Source organism: Varroa destructor, unplaced genomic scaffold (assembly GCF_002443255.2).
Source record: "Varroa destructor unplaced genomic scaffold, Vdes_3.0 BEIS01000005.1, whole genome shotgun sequence".
Classification (NCBI taxonomy): domain Eukaryota; kingdom Metazoa; phylum Arthropoda; class Arachnida; order Mesostigmata; family Varroidae; genus Varroa; species Varroa destructor.
In genome coordinates, this window is record NW_019211458.1 from 12,999,955 (window position 1) to 13,021,799 (window position 21,845).

The 21,845-nt window shown below is 39.7% G+C and overlaps 2 protein-coding genes across 3 annotated transcripts in view; one reads left to right on the plus strand and one right to left on the minus strand.

Moving 5' to 3' along the window:
* The window catches only part of LOC147755296 (uncharacterized), a 21,999-nt gene extending 14,761 nt beyond the window's left edge, over nt 1–7,238 (plus strand). Inside the window, exons 4-5 of one of the 2 annotated variants that reach the window (XM_086991406.1) lie at nt 4,656–5,367; nt 5,611–7,238. In XM_086991406.1, the coding sequence (XP_086847532.1) occupies nt 4,656–4,659 (4 nt within the window). In that variant the 3' untranslated portion in view covers nt 4,660–5,367; nt 5,611–7,238. The remainder of the gene's footprint in view (nt 1–4,655; nt 5,368–5,610) is intronic. The other variant, XM_086991407.1, reaches the window with a different exon arrangement.
* The window catches only part of LOC147755297 (uncharacterized), a 27,156-nt gene extending 5,375 nt beyond the window's left edge, over nt 1–21,781 (minus strand). Inside the window, exons 1-2 of the mRNA XM_086991400.1 lie at nt 17,409–21,781; nt 4,636–4,835 (exon numbers count right to left, since the gene is read on the minus strand). Coding sequence (XP_086847526.1) covers nt 4,636–4,835; nt 17,409–17,414 — 206 coding nt within the window. The 5' untranslated portion in view covers nt 17,415–21,781. The remainder of the gene's footprint in view (nt 1–4,635; nt 4,836–17,408) is intronic.
* Nucleotides 21,782–21,845: the final 64 nt, after the last annotated feature.

A 21,845-nucleotide genomic window follows, 5' to 3' on the forward strand; every position in this document is an offset into this window, starting at 1 on the left:
CTATCAATAATTACTGCTTTGGAAAATTGTCTCAATGCAACTTCGTTGATTGACATACTGGTATTATATATTTAATCATATTAATAAACACCTTCGCGATGGCTCAGCTAGTAACTCATCAATCGTAGAACATTGTTACTACCACCTTACTTCATTATTATAGAACTGGCATACAATTGTCAGAGTGTATGTATGTATGGCCTCGCATTACATTATAAATTATCAAGACTTGTATAGTTACTGGTTCATTGACGACAATTATCAAGAGCCTTTCAAGCATATCTTGATATATGCGCACGCGTACATACGTATCATCCTACCTATATCCGTAATATGTTGTTGCTTTATTAATCAACTGCTATTTAGCCTACTTCCACTAACAATTCGATTTGACACTGCAGAGTTGCTGTTTTGTTTGTCTCCTCACCAGGTCGGTGAGCCTTGAAACGGCCGAGTGGAAACTGCTAGAGCGCCCAAATAAAATGCCCCATATTATATCCCTTAGGCTAATGAATGAAGAGAATGACAAAAGCTCTTTGCCAATACGGTAACCCAGCTATCCACGGAGACTGAACCCATTGCCTAATTAAAAAGACAGGTATTTATACACTTGTTTTTGAATCGCCTCAGTCTGCTTGAACCGCTAGCGACGTCTCCCTGCGGCCAGCGGTCCTTCGTTTGCTCCAAGCAAAGCCTGGAAAGCATTTTATCCGCGAAAAAATTTTGCCGGCTTCTACGATTTGCCCAACTGCAAATGATAGGTCAACTGACGATGGTGTGCATCCCTGTTCTAGCATTGCTATGGTTTATGACGACATGTTTCACATGTGGAAAAGAATATTACGGATACAAAAGGCAAGCCCTTTGAAAATAGTGATCTAATTCATGTAGATTAAAATAGTAATCGAACGAAGGAAATGCATTGTCATTGTTAGATATATTAGAGAAATTGTCTACGTAAAACAAAAGAGATGGCTGCACTGCGAATTTTCTGAGAATATGGGACAGTCAGTACGCAAGCGGCCGACTTTTGTATTGACTGGAACACTCCCGTGGGATTTCATGGTTGCAGAGAGACGGCGTCAATAGAGTAACGGCTCTAAAGGAACTGGACGTAGAACTACCATGGAGGAGTGACAGACTAAGCGGTGCCTATTCGAGCCGGAAATTTAGAAGCTAAAGTGGTCACCTGATCCCACATATTGAGAAACAGCTGAAGCGTCCTAGAGGACGTAATACAGGTCATTATGGACCATGTGTATCTCTAGCCCTATCTACACAGCATTAAAACGTCCCATTCGACATGTGTTCATTGTAACAACCGAGCAGAGAATACTCTGCCCACATATTACCGACCTGCTCCCTTTTCAAGGCTGCAACGACAAGAGCCGGAAACCAAATAGAACAAAGAAAATACCTCTCAGGACAAGACGCGTTCTTGAATTGCCTAGAATAGGACTAGCGTAACTTGTGAAGTTCATATACGCTACCCTTTGGAAATTGGAACTCGGAGCGACAACAGTCAATGAGGTCTTGGTGGAAAAAGAGTGCCTCGGGGAACAACGGGGAATGAGATTCGTTCCCGAGGCTACAATCCAGCCGTCGGGGTTGAGTCCGATACTACAGAAGATCTTTTGGTTCCGCTGCGTATGTCACTACATATGAAAATAAAAGAAGAAAGAAGATATAAAGCCTTCAGGTCAGCGAAACGTGCTTATAGCAACGCAAGTCTTATTATATGTATAGGGCACAGCAAATATTTATCGACGTATACCTGAATAAATATATGAATTTAACTTTTGCATAGTGAACATATGCCACCTGCACATATTAATCTCGTTTTGTATGTTTTTGAGTAACAGTCTTCTTCAGATATACATATATATATTCCGTTCAATAGTGTTAAGGCTTTATATATGTATATCTGAAGAAGACTGTTACTCAAAAACATACAAAACGAGATTAATATGTGCCGGTGGCATATGTTCACTATGCAAAAGTTAAATTCATATATTTATTCAGGTATACGTCGATAAATATTTGCTGTGCCCTATACATACAATAAGACCTGCGTTGCTATAAACACGTTTCGCTGACCTGATACACCAGCAGCATCGACTTTTTCTTATACCAATTGCCTCGATATTATGCACTTTCTCGTTATTGGCACTTTGTCTGATCTATTAAAAAGTTGCCTAGACAGAATGCTACGGTCATCATTAATCGTAAACCAGCACGGAAACCTATTTTTCAAATGAAATTCATTAATGTACAGCTGCTTAAGATGCACAGGCTAGCGATATTTTATTTGTATTAGTTTGCCAAGAATCGTTACTAGAAAATTGCGCTATTACTACGATATGTAATGTAATATATAGTCTTCAATAACACTTGCCGGTTTCTATTGATTTTCAGCATCAAATAAACACTAACGGCCTCATTTGCATTGCAATTTACGGGTCGAAACTGGGATACAGCAATTTCCATTCAAGTGTATTTCCAATAAAATAGCCGGTGCGCGTCCAGTGGTCATTACTAATGCACTGGATCTTCATGGCTTATCATTTTTTTTTTTTTTTTTCGCGAGAGTTGAATACCACCAAGACTAGATCGTTTTCCCACCCAATACATAATTGACTGTCGGCAGCGCGTCTTCAAAATGCATTGAAATAGATAACAATGACACGTAGAACAGAGCTCTCATAACGGTCGAGAAATCGGTGCGACTACCAGCCTGGTTCTAAATAAGTAGGATATGAGTAATGCGTAGACTATCTTCTTCATTATCCGGACATACGCATGTCTTATCAGAAACGACCAACTATGTTCTCTGATTGTATACCGCAATGAGTTAGTTAACGATCATGGTGGGTCCAAGACCTTCATTGCGAATGAAGTAAACATCAAGCTTTTCTATTAAAAGTAACGACACTGTATCGTTGGCAAGATAAACAGTGAGTTGAATTTCTTGTTGTTTTTAGCAATATAGGTCTAATCAATCAATTACTGCTCAGATGTTACAGGCGTTGTATCCCTAAATATACCAACAGCCTCTGGAACCCGACAGTTCTTTTTTCTGTTCACGTTGACCAGATTTATGCAAGATATCTACTAGGTCAGCCTTTTTATCTTTAGTGTTTCATTTGCCTAAAGAGTCGGTTGGAATACGAATGGTAAAAAAGAACAATGTGGCCCTAGGGTAGAATGATCCGTAACTATTAATGCTGTCAATGTTGCTACTTATTTTATCGCTGATAGTTATCACTAGACTTAGTCAACACTGTGATAAATCTATTGAAACATTTGTTGTATATCATGACGAAAGGAAAATTTCGCCTAGGGTGTAGAGCGAGGTACGCAGTCAACACTGCGAACAACACCCCCGAAACAGCCCTATGCATTTTTGGGGTGATTTAACTAGGACGAAATACAAAAGGGTTGAATCAATTTCTAAGCTATCTCAGAATGTGTCTACGTCGGTAAATGATGACTGTCACATAGATGACACGCACGTGCCCCATATTAGATTGGAGACAAATTACATCGCAAAGCATCTGCCATCAAAGGTAATCAACCATCACTATTATTATTATTATTGCACTTGCCCTGAAGAAGCGATAAGAAGAGAGGCGATGTTTGGTAGACATGTTTATCGAGAAGAAAAAATCCCCGTCAGGGAAGAAACAAGTGTCAGGAAAACGGATATATTTAACTATTTATTGTTTTTTTTTAATAATCTAAATCACACAATTGCACTGGAGATATCCGACATTTATAATTGGCCACAAGCAAACAAAACGGTCAAACGGCAGGGCAGGAAGCTGGGTACATATGCGTAAAGGGGCAGTTACGATCAAGACTGACATTTTGCAACGATGCACTAACAATTCCCAATGCATTGTATCTGCACGTAACGGTGGCTTATATTGTCAGTTTAGTGGTTTATCGTCCGCGTTCTTTTTCGCAGCAGACAACGTTGTTGTGCTAGACACACACACATGCATATAGACCTAGTGGGAGCATTTAATTACCTTGACAATGTTATTTTCCTGCACAGGTCTTGTGAGTTCCTATATCCAGGGGAAAACACATTTGTAGTGATCGGGAGACGCTCTACCAATAAAGGAATGATATAAAGGGAACACTGAGTGAGGATCTGCATATGAATACACATGTATTCTGATGTTAAGGGCAAGTCGCATCGATCTCTTCTGCTACCCTCACATTACGTATTCCATAAATTATTTTCAACTCTTTTCTTTACAATAGGTTCACTACTAAATGATCTATACCTTGACAGTATGCGCATGTTACAGCTGATGGCGATGCATCATTGCTCGTTCACACGTATTCGATAATCTGCTTTTGCTTATCGTCTGAGCCTGAGTATTGCCTTCTTTAACCGATTGTCAACTTTCTTACACGAAAATCCATAAGTGGCGTTTTCGTATGATACGACATGCAGTGTAATGTATTATTAAATACAAGGATCTATATTTGTAGAGCAGTATATGCCTAGACGTATTATGTTCTCATATAATATACAAAAGTGAGTTATCAAAAAAAAACATTAAATTTAGAGTGATCATTACTGAATGTTCTCTTAAAAGTAGTATTTATGCTGTGGTCACTTACTGTTGTTGACTGTCATACAGGTGACGCCTAGGTCTTGACAGAGATCCATGTAGACGCCTAGTAGGTCGCAAAAGGAACCCGTGATCTTTCCGTCGATGATGGTGAAAGGCCGAACGTTCGGCGCTTGTTGTTTCGCAAAGGTACAACCCAGGACCGCCCCACGCAAACACGCACCACCACCACCACACTACAGATAAATACTGAAAAAAAAAAACAGACAGCCAATGTAAAATTACAACAGAACAAGAGCGAATAATTTGATAATAATAATTATTATTTACCTCGAAATAACGTTATCGCTTGATTATTAAACTATCTGTTTTCGTTTTTGAGTCTTGGAAGATCCATGGATAATATCATATCAGAGCCTTCAATAAACCTCCTATTAAAAGCAACGAATTTCTGTTCGATCTGCTAAAAATAGGCAAAGACGAGCCCACCGCTTTTCATACGTAAGCTGATAATGGTTACCGGTAATAGCGGGTGTAAAACCCAAAGCATTTATTTATTTCCTACATATGAGAGGACCCGTAAACTCATAAATGGATAATGCATATACAATACCGCTTCATATATTTGCACTTAAAACACATGTAGTTCATACAGAAGTTGGATCAAAAATCTTTTAAATCTAGACACATCATTGAAACCACCCATCCACAGAGCCTGCTTGTGCGTCTGTTCAACAATGGTGAATTCAAGTACAAGGGGACGTTACTAGGTCAAACGAAGGTAATGTCCTCTTAGCCGTTTTAACAAGCAGATTACTGCAACAGATGCTCGGAACGGGTCTGCCTTAGCTTTGACTATAAAAGCTTCACTCGAATTGTCACTCTATGGGCTGATTTGCTTTAATATTTTGGAACCTACAAGCATCTTCACGCGAATATCTCTGCAGTGCTGTCTAGCTGTTTGAGTTAGGTAAGGATAATCCATTCTGACTATGGTATCACATTTGTACCCTCTAAATTATAGGTGCGCCCTGATGTTTTTGGTTGCCTGGTGGATTGTGCATGCTCTCTACCTGTCGGTCAAAGAACCCGAGACCGAAGCCTTCAACAGTATCATCCTTGGGATATGTGGGGACGTCCATTTGTTTTCCGGTGTAATAAAATATTAGATAGTAAAAGCAAAATTAAAAATTCTTACTCAACCAACGGTTATATGTTAGTAAAGAAGTGAAACGCACACGATACCGGACATTTGCCCGCATTGGCACACAACCTGACTCAACGGGCTTTAATAGAATCGTTCCAAATACAACGGTTATCATCACTAGTATTACAACGGCTACCAGTAATAGCTATACTTAGAACTTGCGCTTCTTCCTTTAGGAACCTCCTAAAGGATGACGGCGTGCTAATTCAACAACTGGCACCTTCTCAATTCATCTCTTATAGAATCTAAATCGCAGTAAATTCCGCTACATACGTGCACTACATTGGCCCATCTCCGGGCCCACAAATATATCGCTCGGCTATTCAGCCAGACAGCACCATTAAAGATGTAAATATAGAGACATCATACGTAATCCCGTAACGCTACTTCTCGGCGGCAGTAACAGTGCGGTCAACGGGAGCGCCACCTCCGACAGAACTGAATAGCTCCATGTCTTTCTGTTTTTTTTTGCCCTCGCTCGATACTGGGCTCCCTCACGAAAGTTTGCGCTTTTAATAATTACGGCGCTGCACTGGGTCGCATGTGTCCTCGGTGCCGAAAATTCCCCCTATCGCGAGTAACTGACGCACCAAGGCAGGACGGGGCCTTGTCCAGTGTCACACAGATGAGACGCTGAGCAAAATCCTAGCGAGCAAATTGAGTTGCGACGCATTGCGTATACTTGCAGCAGTAGAGGAACTTAGATAGACAAAGCTTTCACATGATGATTCGTGCAGTAATGCAATAGTGTGTTGAGCTATCTACATTCAACTGTGTCAACAAGGTGTCTGTGTTCATAAAGACATCACATTGTAGGGATTATATTGTTTCCAAAACTAAAATAACGAATAATTTAAAAAAAAAATTTAACCGATGAAATCGTGTGACGACGAAATGGTAGTCAGTACTGACGCATATGGAGTATAACAAATTCTGATGTATGCTTACAGCTTTAACACAGAAATAGCAGAAACACAGGGCTTTACAGGAAATAAGTTCAGTTAAGTGAACGAATAATTCAAATAGACTACAACGACGCGTTAATTAGCACATAGCGGTGCCTGATATAACAATTACTTCCTACGTACTGGGTCGTTTAGTGTGAAATGTAAGAGTCGTTAATTTTTCATTAAAAAAAATTGTATTTCGCAGCACTTTTGTTATTTTCAAGTTACATGTGTACTTTCTGTTTATCGTCATTTGGGCTTTTAAAAAGCAGCTTACAGTGCGCCGTATAAAATCAGAATATGCGCTTCATCTTGATGTTGTAGTGGCGGAGACAGCTTGCTGTACAAACGTTGTGCTAAGTGAAGAGTTTACCCATAAAGAAGAACACTGAACGATTGGTTTGAAGAAGAAAGAAGTTTCAAAATCAAATGCGTGTCCTGGAATAACTCTTACGTTTAAAACTGCAATAAAGGCCAGCCGATCTTAATGTGTCCGAGCGTCTGTTGAAATATTCTGTTTAATTACCTCGTTTAAACTAAGGGAGTAAAAAAATTGTCCAAATGGACGCCTAATGATTTATGGAAGGATCAAAAGCGAACACATAAAGACGCTTAGCTCCCTTTCCTTTTTTGCGTTATGACGTGTGACAAAAAATGAATCCTCTGTAAGAAACGTATCATTGTGTGAAGCTCAACCAGCGAGACGTCACTCTTAGATAGGAGTCAGCTTGCACCATCATGTCATCTCTGGTTGCTAATCTAGCGTCGGCGTTATCCATTGCAGCTTCACTTAATAGAACATTACTTATTACTAAACTGTACTATCAACAATCGAAGGCAACGATATGTGAACTTCGCTTAAAGGAACCAAAATTAGTGAACCGAGCTACGACGGCGATGCTCGACTTCACGCCGCAAGAATGACAATAAAGAAAATGTAAAAATTAACATTGAAGGCCCTGTGTCATTTAACACACTTATCAGATATTCGCGAGTTGGAACAAAATTTCAACAACATACTATCAAAACAGATTTCAACATGATATCAAAACTGTATTTCGATCCTTTGTAGATTTTCATATCCCAAGCTGCTATAGCGGAGAAATAAGTTACCGCCCAAATGACACAAGGTCATAGATAACAAGGGCGGAAACTCCATATGAAAGGTTTCAAAGGTTGGAGTTCGCTACGTTGAATGTTCCACTGAAAAGTCTAGCACAGTTTTATATATATATATAATACCTGTTCTTTTTTATATAAGCTATGTAGCTGTTTTCGCATTCTGTCCCTTTTGCTCACGTCGAAATTACGTCATAGTTATATATATAGACAATAATAAGAAGAACGATACTACAGCATCCTAATGACATTTACAAGGAGCGAAGCATTTGTACCATTATAGATATCGCATGGTAATATAATACGTTAATTTTCTATGCAAAACATGAACGATTTCGGCCACAGAGCTAAAAAATTAAATTAAAAATGCAATTAAAATAGTTCAAATTTACACTTGCCTCTATGTTTCGAGGTTTACGTTCAGTGTCGCCAGTGGGCATTCTATCAGACAGAATTTCCACCTGCCTGCGGTAATCCTGTATAGTTTGCCTTCGCTAGCGAAACAAAGCTTTACGTTCTTACAAACTATAGAAATATATATATTATGAACATAATTATTATGAAACGAAGCACAAAACGACCGATAGCAAAAATCAGGGCCATATCTTACGACGGCTGCTTCCGATAGTCGATTGGCAACACTGAGCTGTTTGTATTTTTGCTGCAGTGCCTTTTGCTGGATACGACAAGGCCAAGCACTAATAGTCCACAGTAACTTTTGATGTGATGTTATATTAAGCGATGCAACTAATCGCCCTAAAACTAAGTTTCAAGTCTGACTAAGTTAATAACAACTTGACTACCAATCACTATCCGTTCCACAGATTCCTTGTCGTATCCTAAACGACAGACGAAAAATGTGCTCAAACCGGTGAAACAAGGAGCGTCTTTTTTTTAGTGATCAATTGTGAAGCAGGTGGCACATGGTGACAGGTTAATTTTTCATAAATATTAATGGAATCGATCGGACTAAACAGCTTTCTACCATTTTTGTAATGATATAGTACTCTACTTGGACGATGAAATGTTACCGCGTCTAAACGGTCGCAAAATTACCTTTAGTCTTTTATTGATATGGATATGATGCAGGATTAAAAATGCCAGGTAAGCTCGAGCGGACAGATTACCTGTTTTGACTTTAATCAATTTTTTCATTATTTGCCTCTATTAAATCCACAATCTTTAGCAAGCTGTCTTTTTTCAAGAAAAGTTTTGAGAAAGCTCGACAGACATTTTTTATAGCTTGGCCCATAAACGAGGTTAGGACCAGCGTTAAATACCGATCTAAGATGGATAGGTTTTTGTTGATTTTATTGATAACTAATTATTATTTACCTTATATGAAAACAGGTCCATCAATCTAGATAGGATATCTCGGACGCAGGAAGGCGTGAATTTAATGTGTACTTACAAAGCTACGCCGGCTAAAGCCCCACATCACTGGGATAAATAGGCTAGTGAAATTCATCGATGATGGCCGAAAACACTAACCAAGAAGGCCCTCAGTGAGACAACAAGGGCGTTAATAGGATGGCTGAAAACTACAGAAGGGGTAAGATTACATTCTGCAATCTCAAACGGAAGAGTAAGTTTTTAAGAACACAAAATGCGGACAATACACTCTGTGCCAGCTCAATATGAAACTCCTCGAAGCGCGTATTATGAAATTGTAGCTAAATACAGAAGAAACGCAAAAAAAAAGTTTTCACGAAACGAATTCAGAACACGCTTGTTGTGACTTCATAAATAATTGGTGCAATTATCATTAATAAAAACTTCGCTTGGAATACACCGTCTTCATTGAGCGCCGCCCATCAGAAGGATCAAGCAAAAGACACTGGGGTTGAAGAAAAGAGAGAGCGACCTTGGTACCGAATGGATTCGGGTACAAACCGGTGCTCATATTCGTAGTAAATATTAGAAGCGTTTGGTCTCACGATGTTTTGTGAAGGTAACAATACGAACGAAGATATTTCGAACTCGTGAAAAGCCTTATAGATGTACAGCAGGCAATCGACAGAAAGCACACATTGTGCTTACTCGACGACTTCGTCACCACGTTAAATTGAACAAGCGCTGGCTTCGGTTTCCACGTTTCCCAGATTTAACCCCGTTGGATTTCGATTATTCCCATGCCTTGAAGTAAAATATAAATGGAATATGAATGGCCGTCGATAATGGCCCTGGGTGTTCTGATGCAACTGACAATATTGCGTGGCTTCCAGACCCTGACTTCATTGTGTAACTGGTAAAGAAGATTACATCTAACACAGAAACCCTCTTCGATTATCATTTGCATGTTCTACTTAAAACGGTTCAGTTCACGAACGGACCCAGCTACAAAGATGACTAAACAAAATCATGCCGATGACAAGTTAATTTTAGTATCGTCTATTAGAGCTATAATTATTAATTTTGTCGGCTTAATTAAGCGTGGAAAAGCGCACAACCTCACTGCGTGCTTCCCCAGCGGCAAACCATTCATGCAATATTTTACTCTCACCACTCATAAATAAAAAGAAATGACATATTATATAACATCCAAACGCTAACAGCCGTGTCACCGATATCGTCATCGACTGCTACGCGTTAGACGAAATTACGTATTCTATATTCCATCACCGCCGTAATCGCTACTGGCGCGGCTCTTTCCAACACCCTCAGACTTACACAAGTCTATGGAAAGGCCGAGCCCGAATCTACTTCACCATGAAGAAGTTCGAAGAAGGTATGCATCCAGGACACTGTCCGTTGCTGCCGGTTTTTACGTCGGCTCATCTGTAGTATTGCTGTTTTAGGAACCGCAACGCGCTCGTCCGTTCCGCCCGACATTCCGTCTTCGCCGTCCTTCTCTTACCCTGAACGGTTTTTCCCAATGTTGTCAGCATTGACGATCCGACAGTGCAGGTAGCAGTGTCGGCATATTGGCTGGAAATGAATAACCGGGTTGTACGTAATCGACTGCCTGTAACTAGCACGAATAGAACACCGATCGGTCGGCATTGTCCACTTCACCTGAAGGCGTTGCTGTTCTTACTGAAGCTATATCGGTCAACTTAGCAGTATCAAGCGTCGATATCGCTCACTCACAATGCAGCAGCTAGACGATGTCCAGACCGTAGCACTGGAGTCGTCTGTAAGGCAAGCTGTGCCCATTATCAGACGCGGAGAAGGGAAGACGATTCGAACTAGCGATCGAAATTTATCAATCGTTTCATTTAAAACAAGACAGAATTCCTCGCCCAACCCTTGACCCTATCAATTTTCTCTTTATTAGCCGCAGCCATCAATAGCACAGAGGCAACAAAATATAGGACGTAGTACTTATCTACCTGATCAAAAGATAAATATTTCTTCATTCTAACTAATCCGTTGGACCGAACTGTACGAGAGAGAGAGATCGTACAAGAGTACGATCGCCACCATAAGTGACAGGGAAAATAAGTGTATGGCCGCCAACAAGAACATCTGAATTCATTCGGTATTTGTTCATTACGAAATGACTTCCTTAGTTCTGCTTAGTTTGTTCGAAGACGAATAGCGGCCAACGTTTGGATCCGTCGGGATTCGATGGACTGTGCGACTGATCGAGCATGGATCAGGCGGCAGAACATGTCTGCGCTTTGGTCCGCCAACGTGTTCACATACTCAACGGATACTGTGGTGAGAGATGTGAGCGAAATCGGTCCTAGATGTATAGGCCCGCTGATTGGCTTTTATCGTTCTACCAGAGGCAAGAACAGTAATGTAGTGGACGCTAGATGGTTGTGGCCATTACAACCGTTGTTGCTGCCACTTCGACGTTTGCTGTTGCCAACTTTTTTGTCTGCTATTGCAGAAACAAGACTGCAAACAGGTTGTTATAACTAAAACAACGGTGACGACTACCGATCGCAGCCGCTATTTTCGAGGTCGGCGACTAATGTCAACAATTAAGAGGCCATCAAAAACGAAGCTGCAGCGAATATACGAATTGCATTCGTATTACATAAATACGTCAGATAACACTCTGGAAAGAGGCCGGTACGAACGTACCCGACCGTAGCTGTCGAAATATTATACGTTCAAGCGTTTTTTTACTATACGTACGATATTTGGTCGCGAGACTGGAACTATTTGCACCTCAAGAGATGCTGGGTCGGAGATAAGCGCCCGTGATAACACGTGCGACCATTCAACAACGATGTCGACGACTACGACGACGACGACGACGGTTTGCCTGGGTCGTCGTCGTCGTCGTCGTCGTCGATCACATACGGGCATGGTCACATGATGAAAAAAACACCATTGATTAATAACTATGTTGGTATCGTTATAGATGTTGATCATTACTGCCGCGAACAGATCGGTGGCTGATCATTCACTGGCGGAATTGCTCCACGACCGTGTGCCTATCACCGCAACTATAATTATTATCGCAAAATTGAATAAATGATATACGTTTTGTTTTGATCATTGCCTACAGCCTTCGACTCGACTCGTATAACGGAGTGTACGACAAAAGACAGAATTGGGCGCCGGGCGGTGACATCGATCGTATCAAAATGAATATTTACTCGTGAATTATAAGGCACTCGATTGCAAGGCATAATCTATGAGCTTTTACATGTGGATCCTGCAAGTTGGAAACAATAACTCGACCGTTTAGGCAATCAGCGAAAATGATGCAGCAAAGAAAATGGGAAAAATGAGCAAGCTGAAGACTGTCGCTAGTGAACTGTGACGAGGTTGAGGTAAGTTTAGCGGACCGACGTTGCTGTCGGTCGCCAATGCTGATAGCGAACATCGTCGCGAAAATAGATTACTGATAGGAAAAGTGTCAGCTCGTTTATACTATTACCTAATGTGCTTACGTAAGACACGGTGGCTGGAAAGATAGAAAATTTATTTATATACAATGTTTTGTGTTAGTCTGCCTATCGAATCAAAGAGTCAGCATAATTGTGGCGCTAGCGGCATAAAGAATAAATAATCGGTGCTAGTAGGATACTGGTTTAACGTTATGATACGATCGAACTACACAAACGAACACTCTAACGTAACGTATTACTTTCTAAGGCTGGCTAGCTATAGGACCTATTCACATCTACTACACTGCATCTGGTTAAGCCATGATTTGCAAAGCGCTTTTATGGAACAGTCCGTTTTTGCTGAATATTTAATTGCATCCTAATCAATTTCGAGTTAAAATTATGTTGGAACCTTTGGTACAAAGCGTTAGACCTGATAGCTAATTCAGAAGCGCACAAGAGGACCATTGGACTGAGTGATGATAATGTAAACGATTTACGACCCTTATGAAACTCTGTCAATCAACCTTTACGGACACGAGACGTTGTACAACTTTTACCGATTATCAGGCTAAAATTATTTAGTGCAGCGGCCTTCGATCTTTGAAGCATCGGCTAAATAAAACCGCTTGCTATGCTCCGCATTTTATACAACTTTCATTCACACTTTTCCTTTTGTTGTAATGAGTTCCTGTGTAAAATCGGGCAAATATCTATGACGATTGTGCTCGTTTGTCTTGCTTGTATTACATTTCCCTTGATTTTTTTTGCCAACGTCCTAAACAGCAGTCAATACGACTGTCTCCGCCATAAGCTGTTTTCGCTAGCAAACACCTAGAAGCCCAGTAGGAGTATTTTTAGACAGATTAACACAGTGATGAAATATACGGAAATCATATAATTTTCCATAGAGTGCATTCAATTTCTAAGCTTACCCATATAAAATAATGTACAAAAAAAGCATTGCTTTTAGGCACACTGTGCTGGATAAGCACGGACAAACTGTATAGACCTGAGTAACATAAAGGCTCTGGCACATACTAAATCAATAAAGAAATTCTAGGATCTTAAATATCAAACCACCAATATGTCGAGTGATAATACTGTTCTAGATTTCAACTGGTATAAACTGAAATGTTTTAGCACTTCTCATCTAATATTAATTTTTAATTAACTAAGCTAATAATAATAATAAAGAAATCAATTAATTGAATTTAACTGCACTACATTATAGGAACACTTGGTGATCTTAGACACTAAAAGTGCGTCCTTAGCGAGCGATAAAGTAGATCTCAGAGAAAAAAAAAAATCCGAATTCGCTCTTTGAAACGGGCTCTCCAAAAACCCTATTTGTTATTGAAGTCGATTTCCCAACAACTAAAAAATGTTTAGTGTTAGGGTGTTGAGCTGATGTTAAAGTATACTTCATACTCAATAGTGCGTACGTGACCTTCACAAAACACTATGTTAAAGTTGCATTTGCGTTTGTTTAGGGCTAGCCGAACGTCACACCGATAGATGGCGATAGATTTTTCTGTAAAGAGACGCTCGCGGGTCCGCGTAAACGAGAGTAAACACAGTTTCAAAGTCCTTCTTATGAAAAAACATCTGGCGAATACTAACAAGACGTGGTTTTCTATTTTGCTTATTTTCTGAAAGTATACGATTATTATAGTTGCATAAGCGTTTTACAATGTGTAGGATCCGATTTTATCTAGATTATAACAACTGTTATAAAATACTTCAAAAACATTTTGCAAAGGGCAGCGACCCGCAAATTCCGCCTTGAGGAATGTGAACAAAATGATAAAGATCTTCAGATCTACGCATAGGCCTTATTTACCACCGTCCTGTTCAGCGTATCGAGAAAAGATTGATTACTAGTAACAAAATTTTGACCCGACGTTATTAATTAAATTTTATGCAAATTTTACATGCTAAACATTTTCAAGATATAGAAAGGCAGCCGTTAATACTCTAGGATGATTTGTAAGAAAATATATACTGGTCAAATATAGTACTACAACAAATTGTAACATAGTGAACTATACATAATTGTTATTACAATGCACACCCTCTCTAAACGTCAAATTTGACCGTATGCCGTAAGGCATTTCATAGCCAGACGCCTGGTTGCCGCTCGATTTTGAGTGTAAGCCTATTACAAGGAATTGCCACAAACAAATCAGCCTTTCACGTATAACATATGATAGTTTGCTAGGCTGTAGCAATTGAGGTTGATTGATTGTAGTACTCAAGTACGAGGACATTTTAGAATTATGCTCAGATCTACTCAGCGGATCATTACCGTTACGAAACTTGTTTCAGCATTAGATAGCAGTCAGTACAAATAATTGTCGAAGCCACATAGCGAGGTCGGTATAAGAACGTCTCTACGTTGACGGCGTTCAATACTATATATATACCGTGGCAATTTCTAGTCAGCGTAGCTTCTCTCATTCTATACAAACCCGCGTTTCTATCATACGTGATTGTTGTATCGTAAGTAAATATGTGGTCGTGGTTTCAGCACCGCCTGTTCACTCCACGCCAAGCGGTCAAGACACATGTTCATAGGAATATTTCGATGACTGTCATCAGTTATTTTCAGTTTTTATAATGACTTTTTACTATGATGTGATGCCCATCAGTGCATACTTCAGATTATAAACCTGTAACGCTAGTCAACAGCCCAATGATCATTCGTCTTTCACAGATAGGCTGTGCTATGTGTTATTTCGAGTTTATCAATCGGAGGTCACGTAGGGCAGATGAAAACACTTGAAGAGACTTTTCCAGACACGTGCCCCTTCCCTATTCGACACATATACATTTCGCACAGCTGTGGCCCCCATCATTACCAGATTACTTGTGACATTGTCCTTCTGTGGCTTTACTGATTTTCAAATCGCAGCAGATCCAGCCGTTTGCCCAACACTTTAAACTTAATTTGGTTATTTACATGTATGTATCGATCTGATATTAGAATATAAATTTTGTCAATATGCATCTTGTAAAAGGTATATATAAATGTTGATTTGATGATACGTACATTGTTTGCTCAGGTCCGCTACTATTAAAATATTTTATTAAGAATCTGTCAATAGCTTTCGTAAGTGAATGCCTCATCATAATAAAGTATGGCCATAAATTCAAGTCAAATAAACGCTAGTGAACACTGTAATAAACAAAAATATTGGTAATGGCAACCACTGAGAAATAAAAATGGACGCCATCAACAATTGCATTTTCCTTCGAAGGTAGGACAACATACTACGGTCCATCTTACGTATAAAAGTACACAGAAGGTGTTAGCAAATAACTTTATTTATTATGCAATAATAACGCGTGAAGTGTGAGTTGACCTTTGTCCGTACGTTCACTTTACATTAGTAAGAATTCTCCTATGACGCCTTACGCTAATTTGGACAATATAGGTTCTAGCGTTTTATCATGTTTCCCAAATGTGGGAGCAAAAATCTCCCAGCACCAATTCCTACCTGAATTCTGATGCATGATGTGGCGGGATCATTTCGATTACATATTGTCACACAGGCAATAGAATGATATTTATATCGTTAATTCTTGACACTGCAATGAATTATACACTATAAGGACTTAAATTGTTTGAAAAGATAAAGAATCTTTGTCTGAATGTAAATTCAAAACTTCATCGCTGATCTCTGATGCTTAATCCACCGAACAAAACGAGTCTCTGTAACTGTTTCGCCAAATTACGTTCGCTGAGGTGACGATCGAAGAAAGGCTATTTTCTAGCTGGGGCATTTGCTATATTTAGACGATAAAGGTAATAGTCCACCACACTGAGTAATCAATGAAGAAGCGCTCAATAGGAATGAACTTTCTAGTACATGTTTATAAGCAATCGACTTTGCTTGCTAGTTGCTAAGTCTGATCCAATTGGGCACATATCTTCTTAGAGAGAAGCAGTAATCTCAGATACACTCAGTAACGTACGTTTCGGCAAGTCTTAGGCAACTAGGGAGGATTGGTTAGCTCTAACTGATTTCAATATTCCAAGAAGGATTCCCTGTCCCCGGCATTCAGTTTCGCAGAACCGTTTTCAAGCAAGCCGCCATTCAAAATAGTAAGAAAATCGTATGAAGCAAAGCCAACAACATTATTACATTTCAAAAGGGCTAAATCTGGCAGTGTATTGCGTAGTGGACTACTACTATTCATGACCAAAAAAAAATAGTCAAAATAACAATTGCCCGATTCGAATCCAAGGCATACCAATCCACACCATTATGCTGACACGTTTTGTTTACTCTATGAAATAAAAAAAATAAATTATTCAGGCGGCTTTTTACTTCCAGCGGCTGCTTGGTGCGTGTTGTTTTTTGGTATCTATCGAAGCCGCACAATGAAACAAATACCCTGGTTGCTATCTCCTTCCTGCAAGACGTCTTTCAACATAGATGACGCAATGGTGGTATTCACAGCGTCGCGAACACCAACAGCCAGTCACGTCGTGTCATCGGCCTGTATATACTAGATTAGCTTCGTATTAAGCAGTATGATTTTTCAATACGTTGTCATTATGTGCACTATTCAGTATGTACTTATACGTGGAGCACCTTAGTCGACCTTCCAATTGTAAACAGTTCAGGACAATCCATGGCGTCTCTTAGCTAATTCGCCCGTGCGTGTTTCGATGCTGATAGCTAAATGATCGAGCACCAAAATAGCTTTCAATTCTGTCAACATAGATTCTCTCAAAATGCTTTTTACTCACCTTCATAATTACAGTTGGTACTGATGATACATGTGTGGAGTAATTAGCAAGAAACCATCTCTTTGGCACACTTCGAATGGAACGTTACTGTTGCTCTGCGTAGGGCAACACTGAAACATCTCCACATCATTCATAATAGATGAAAAATATCCGTATATATCCTGCCTTACATGCCTTCTTAACGCGCTATTTACGGTAGGACGTCATCTATAACACTTCTACTAAGGGCTCATTATTGTTGTCTAAGTTCAGTTTTCCAAACTGTTCTTGGATGGTCAGAGTTTCAATGAGGTACTCACGAAAAGGACCGAGATAACATACGACACTAATATCGACAGTTCAGTGTTTAGCTGTCACAAGGATTAACATAGCGCAATACTTAACTTCGCCAAAGATAGCCCTCTTTTTATTTCGACACAAACAATACGCGCTTTTTTGCCACTCAAAACCCAACTAACATGGCTGGCTGATTAAAGGCAGCGGTTATCACTTGACAAATCGTGTACGAACAGCACAATAAACAATTGACCGATGGCTGGCTAGCTAGCTGACAACGTTACATAGACAAAATACTGAGCAACAAAATGGCGACAAAAGGCACGGAGATGCGAACACCCTTCGGCTCGTCGTTCAATAGCATCTGAAGTGTTGGTCGGAGCTAGATAGGTACTGATTGCCAGGGCGAAGCACATTGCCTTCGGGCTGCAATCAGCGCTGCTGGGCTACAAGGGATCCGCGAGCCGCAAAGGGCAAGGGAATCGAATTGCGGTCCGGAGCCCCGATGCGACGGTGAGTGGCAGCGGGACAGAGTGAATGAGAAAGATATCGTAAATGCAGTCGAAGATATTCTAGCCATAACGGCTGCCGTTACAGCATAGGGAAGGCAGTTGGGGTATGGTTCGAGTAGCACGTCAGGAGGAATCGAACGACTAAATCTCTCAGGAGCAGATGCAGATTTGTTGCAGCGGTTGTAATTACCCCAGGAAACTGCTGGAGCAGTCCGTCCCATAGACACAGACGCACATAGTGCTACTGAACTGAACAGACATAGATATAACGGAAAAGAAATGCTGAAGGCCTAAGGTCGATAAAATCAGTCAGTATGGTACAGATTCCCTTTAAATATATATATGCCTTGCATACACTGTTATAAAAATAACAACAGTGTGAAGTAGCTAATAACTTGCCATCGCTTGACGTAAGCGTCTAAAAAATATACTAAGATCAAGTTTATTCCGCTTGTAACTAGTTCTTAGTCTGTACTTTCATTGCACCTTCTCCATTCTCTTCTTCTAACAGACACAAAACAGTACACGGATTTGCTTTCGTTGATGCATAGGTTGCTCTTAGCCAGTTGGATCATACACGCAGATTACTAGCCCTGGGGCCGGTCGCTTACGTAGAACATAAAATTGCTCAAATAACGAGAGTGGAGCAATCCTGCAAAGCTGATACATTGACTGATCAAACTTCTTGGTGAATATCAGATACAAACGTTGTTTGCGTTTAAAAAAGACGCCAGATCTACCAATGACAAATAAAAAATGATAGAGATGGCTTTTAAATGCTACTTGATATCACTTAGACTTCAGCGATTATCCGTGTGATAACCTATATAGAAAACCGGTTTCCCAACGATGACCCTTCTCTTCGAAGGCCTTGAATGAGGGCGGCAGAGCTTACTGAATATATTTATCAACACAGCCTGAACGAGACCTGTATAACTACATGAAGCTAGCAACAGAACGACTATGGCGAGGATGTCTGTTATTTCATAATGTGTGTTGAGGATTAGTCAACTGTCAGGTTATAATTTTTTCATCTGTGTACTCGTAGAAAATCACTCAAGATCAGTGGTTTATGTTTACCTCAATTGACGCCATAAATATCAGAGTGTCTCACGATCACGAGACGCAATAACGAATCTTGTCTTAGAAGCAGTAAGTTAAAACAGAATGCAAATATTGAAAAATAAAGTGTCATTATGTAACACCCGCGTTACACATATAGTTGTTATCAAAGAAAGCAACAGCGCTTGCTCGAACAGCAAATCCGTGAAGCCTATCCTTAAAAACGTTAACCTCATTTCTCTGCGTCGGATAGGCTTGCATATTTTACGTTATGTGAAATATGTATCATTAAGCAGACAGTGAATACCATTAGCTAGCAGTACCACAACTGCCTATTACGAGATGCTTGAAAACAATGGCAATTTGTAATCTATACTTAAATTTTCAAAATCGAGGATCGCAGGTGTTGCCACGGCCTTCTATGCCACATACCTACCAAGATAGAGAAATAGTGACCTACACACAGCAGACAACGCAAATAATCCTTCTACAAAAACAATCAAGTAAACATCTAATCCTTAATGATTCCTGAATGCTACATTAACTTTAACTTGTAGTTATCAATTGTCTATTGATATTCATACGACAGGTGAGTTTATTCGGTGCTTTCAAATCACCGGGTCGTCCCTTATTCAATGCCCGATTCGGTACCTAATTCTTTTGAACGTCGAATTGAATTGCTGATCATTACAGACAGACAGATCATGGGAATTTTGTTGCCACGTAACCACTCGTTTTCGATCAAAGCAATAAACAACGAGCTGTGATTGTTAAGAAAACCCGCCGAGAATAAGTAAGTTCAGACTTAGTGCCTTTTTTCTCGAAAGATATTCGTATTACCACATCCTTTGCGAGCTTGTACATCTTGCAAAGACTTTCGCTCTTAGAGCAATTAGTGAATGACTAAAACTCTATATTTTTAACTACTGTTTTTTTTATCCTAGAGAGTATGAGAACCGTTCGCTAATATACACCATACACAGAGTTCCAGCTGAAAATACTACTTAACGTCCGCAGCAACAAGGTTTCATAAAAAAAAAACAAACGAAATTTAGGAATGTCCGAAGAGTCACACGTTTGTTGTAACTTCAAATCGAACTTTAGTTTCTCACGTAACTTTCTAACGATTTGTTTAGAATTCGAGTCCTAAATATTCGTAAAGATGCTCTGTCACGATATTTGAGTTGACAAAACGTTGCCTCGCAATCGTTTCGACTATTCAATGAGAAATCGAAAGAGCATTTTTGCTCAATAATATCATTTAAATTTAGACATACAAATACTATAGAGAATTACAAAAGTAAAATGAGCTTACATCCGCGTTATTTGAGTTGGTTCGCAGATGGAGACCATGCTTTTGGGCAATAGAAAAGGCGGAACTAAAGCCCAGAAAGTAGACTATCATAATAACTGCGGTTTTCACAATCTTCTGTAGAGCGCCGTTGGCTCCGAGAATTAAAATCCGCACCACTGAGCGTTTCTTTGCATCTGGACTCATTATCGTTTGACGACAGCTTATAATAGCAGATAGCTCTAAAACTCGTTTGTTCAGTTATGTTGGCCAATGGGGCATAGTTTGAAACTGCCCAGAACATTCGATTCTCTAATTAGCTCCGAACTAGTGAACGGGTGTTTGTAGCTTAAGTGTAGCAAAAACAAAAAAAAAACACAAGTCAAACAAAAAAGAATTTCAAAAAACGAAAACTTGTCGTGTTCTTCTGTATCACAATATGTACTGTGGCTTAAAATGGCACCATTGATTTAGATAGTATGCGAAATTACGCTGCCCTTGCCATATTCTGGGAGAATGTCGTGTACAAAATGACCAATTGAATATTTAATAAAACGTTAGTAGCTCACTGTCATATAACAGATATTGAGCGAGAACGATGACGCAGCCGGTACGTTGAGAACAAACACGAAACAAAACAACATCAGTTACGCATAAGGGGTCAAGGACTGCGGCCGTAAACCAACTGGGGGCACTAACCATGGTTATTAAACTTTATTAAAGCGATGAGCTTTGATCGAAAGAAAGCGCTATATGCTAGTCCAGTCGCATCGAGTGGGCGTCACAATTTCTTCTTCTAAAACAATAAATAAGCTAATAGTCCAAATACACAATCGTGATACAGTTTTAATACTGCAAGCACTAATTATCGTTATGTTTCTAAAAAAAAAAGTTAATTTTTATTACCGATAAAATTTTCCAAACGGCTTGGATTGTAACTCAGTAGGGTAACGCTATGCTTTTGCAACGTACGTATTGGGATCCCAGTTTCGCCTTCTGCCGTTACTAGAATTGACATTATATTGTGTTTGAACTCCACAATTTTGAGTATGCCCTAATAAAACGCTCATGAAATTCCTAAAGTAATCTTCTCGTAAACGCCGTAATTTCTTCACTCGAAATATATAAACATGTCGGGAACAAAATGTACACACAGACGCCGATGTGCATATACAGATGGTTATATGCGTATGCTTTAGTGCTCACAAGTAAACTAACAACAAACAGTAAGTAATTCAGCAAGAAGAAATCTTCCTCCATTGTATTTGAAAGTTTTCTTTTGATATCTGCTCCACT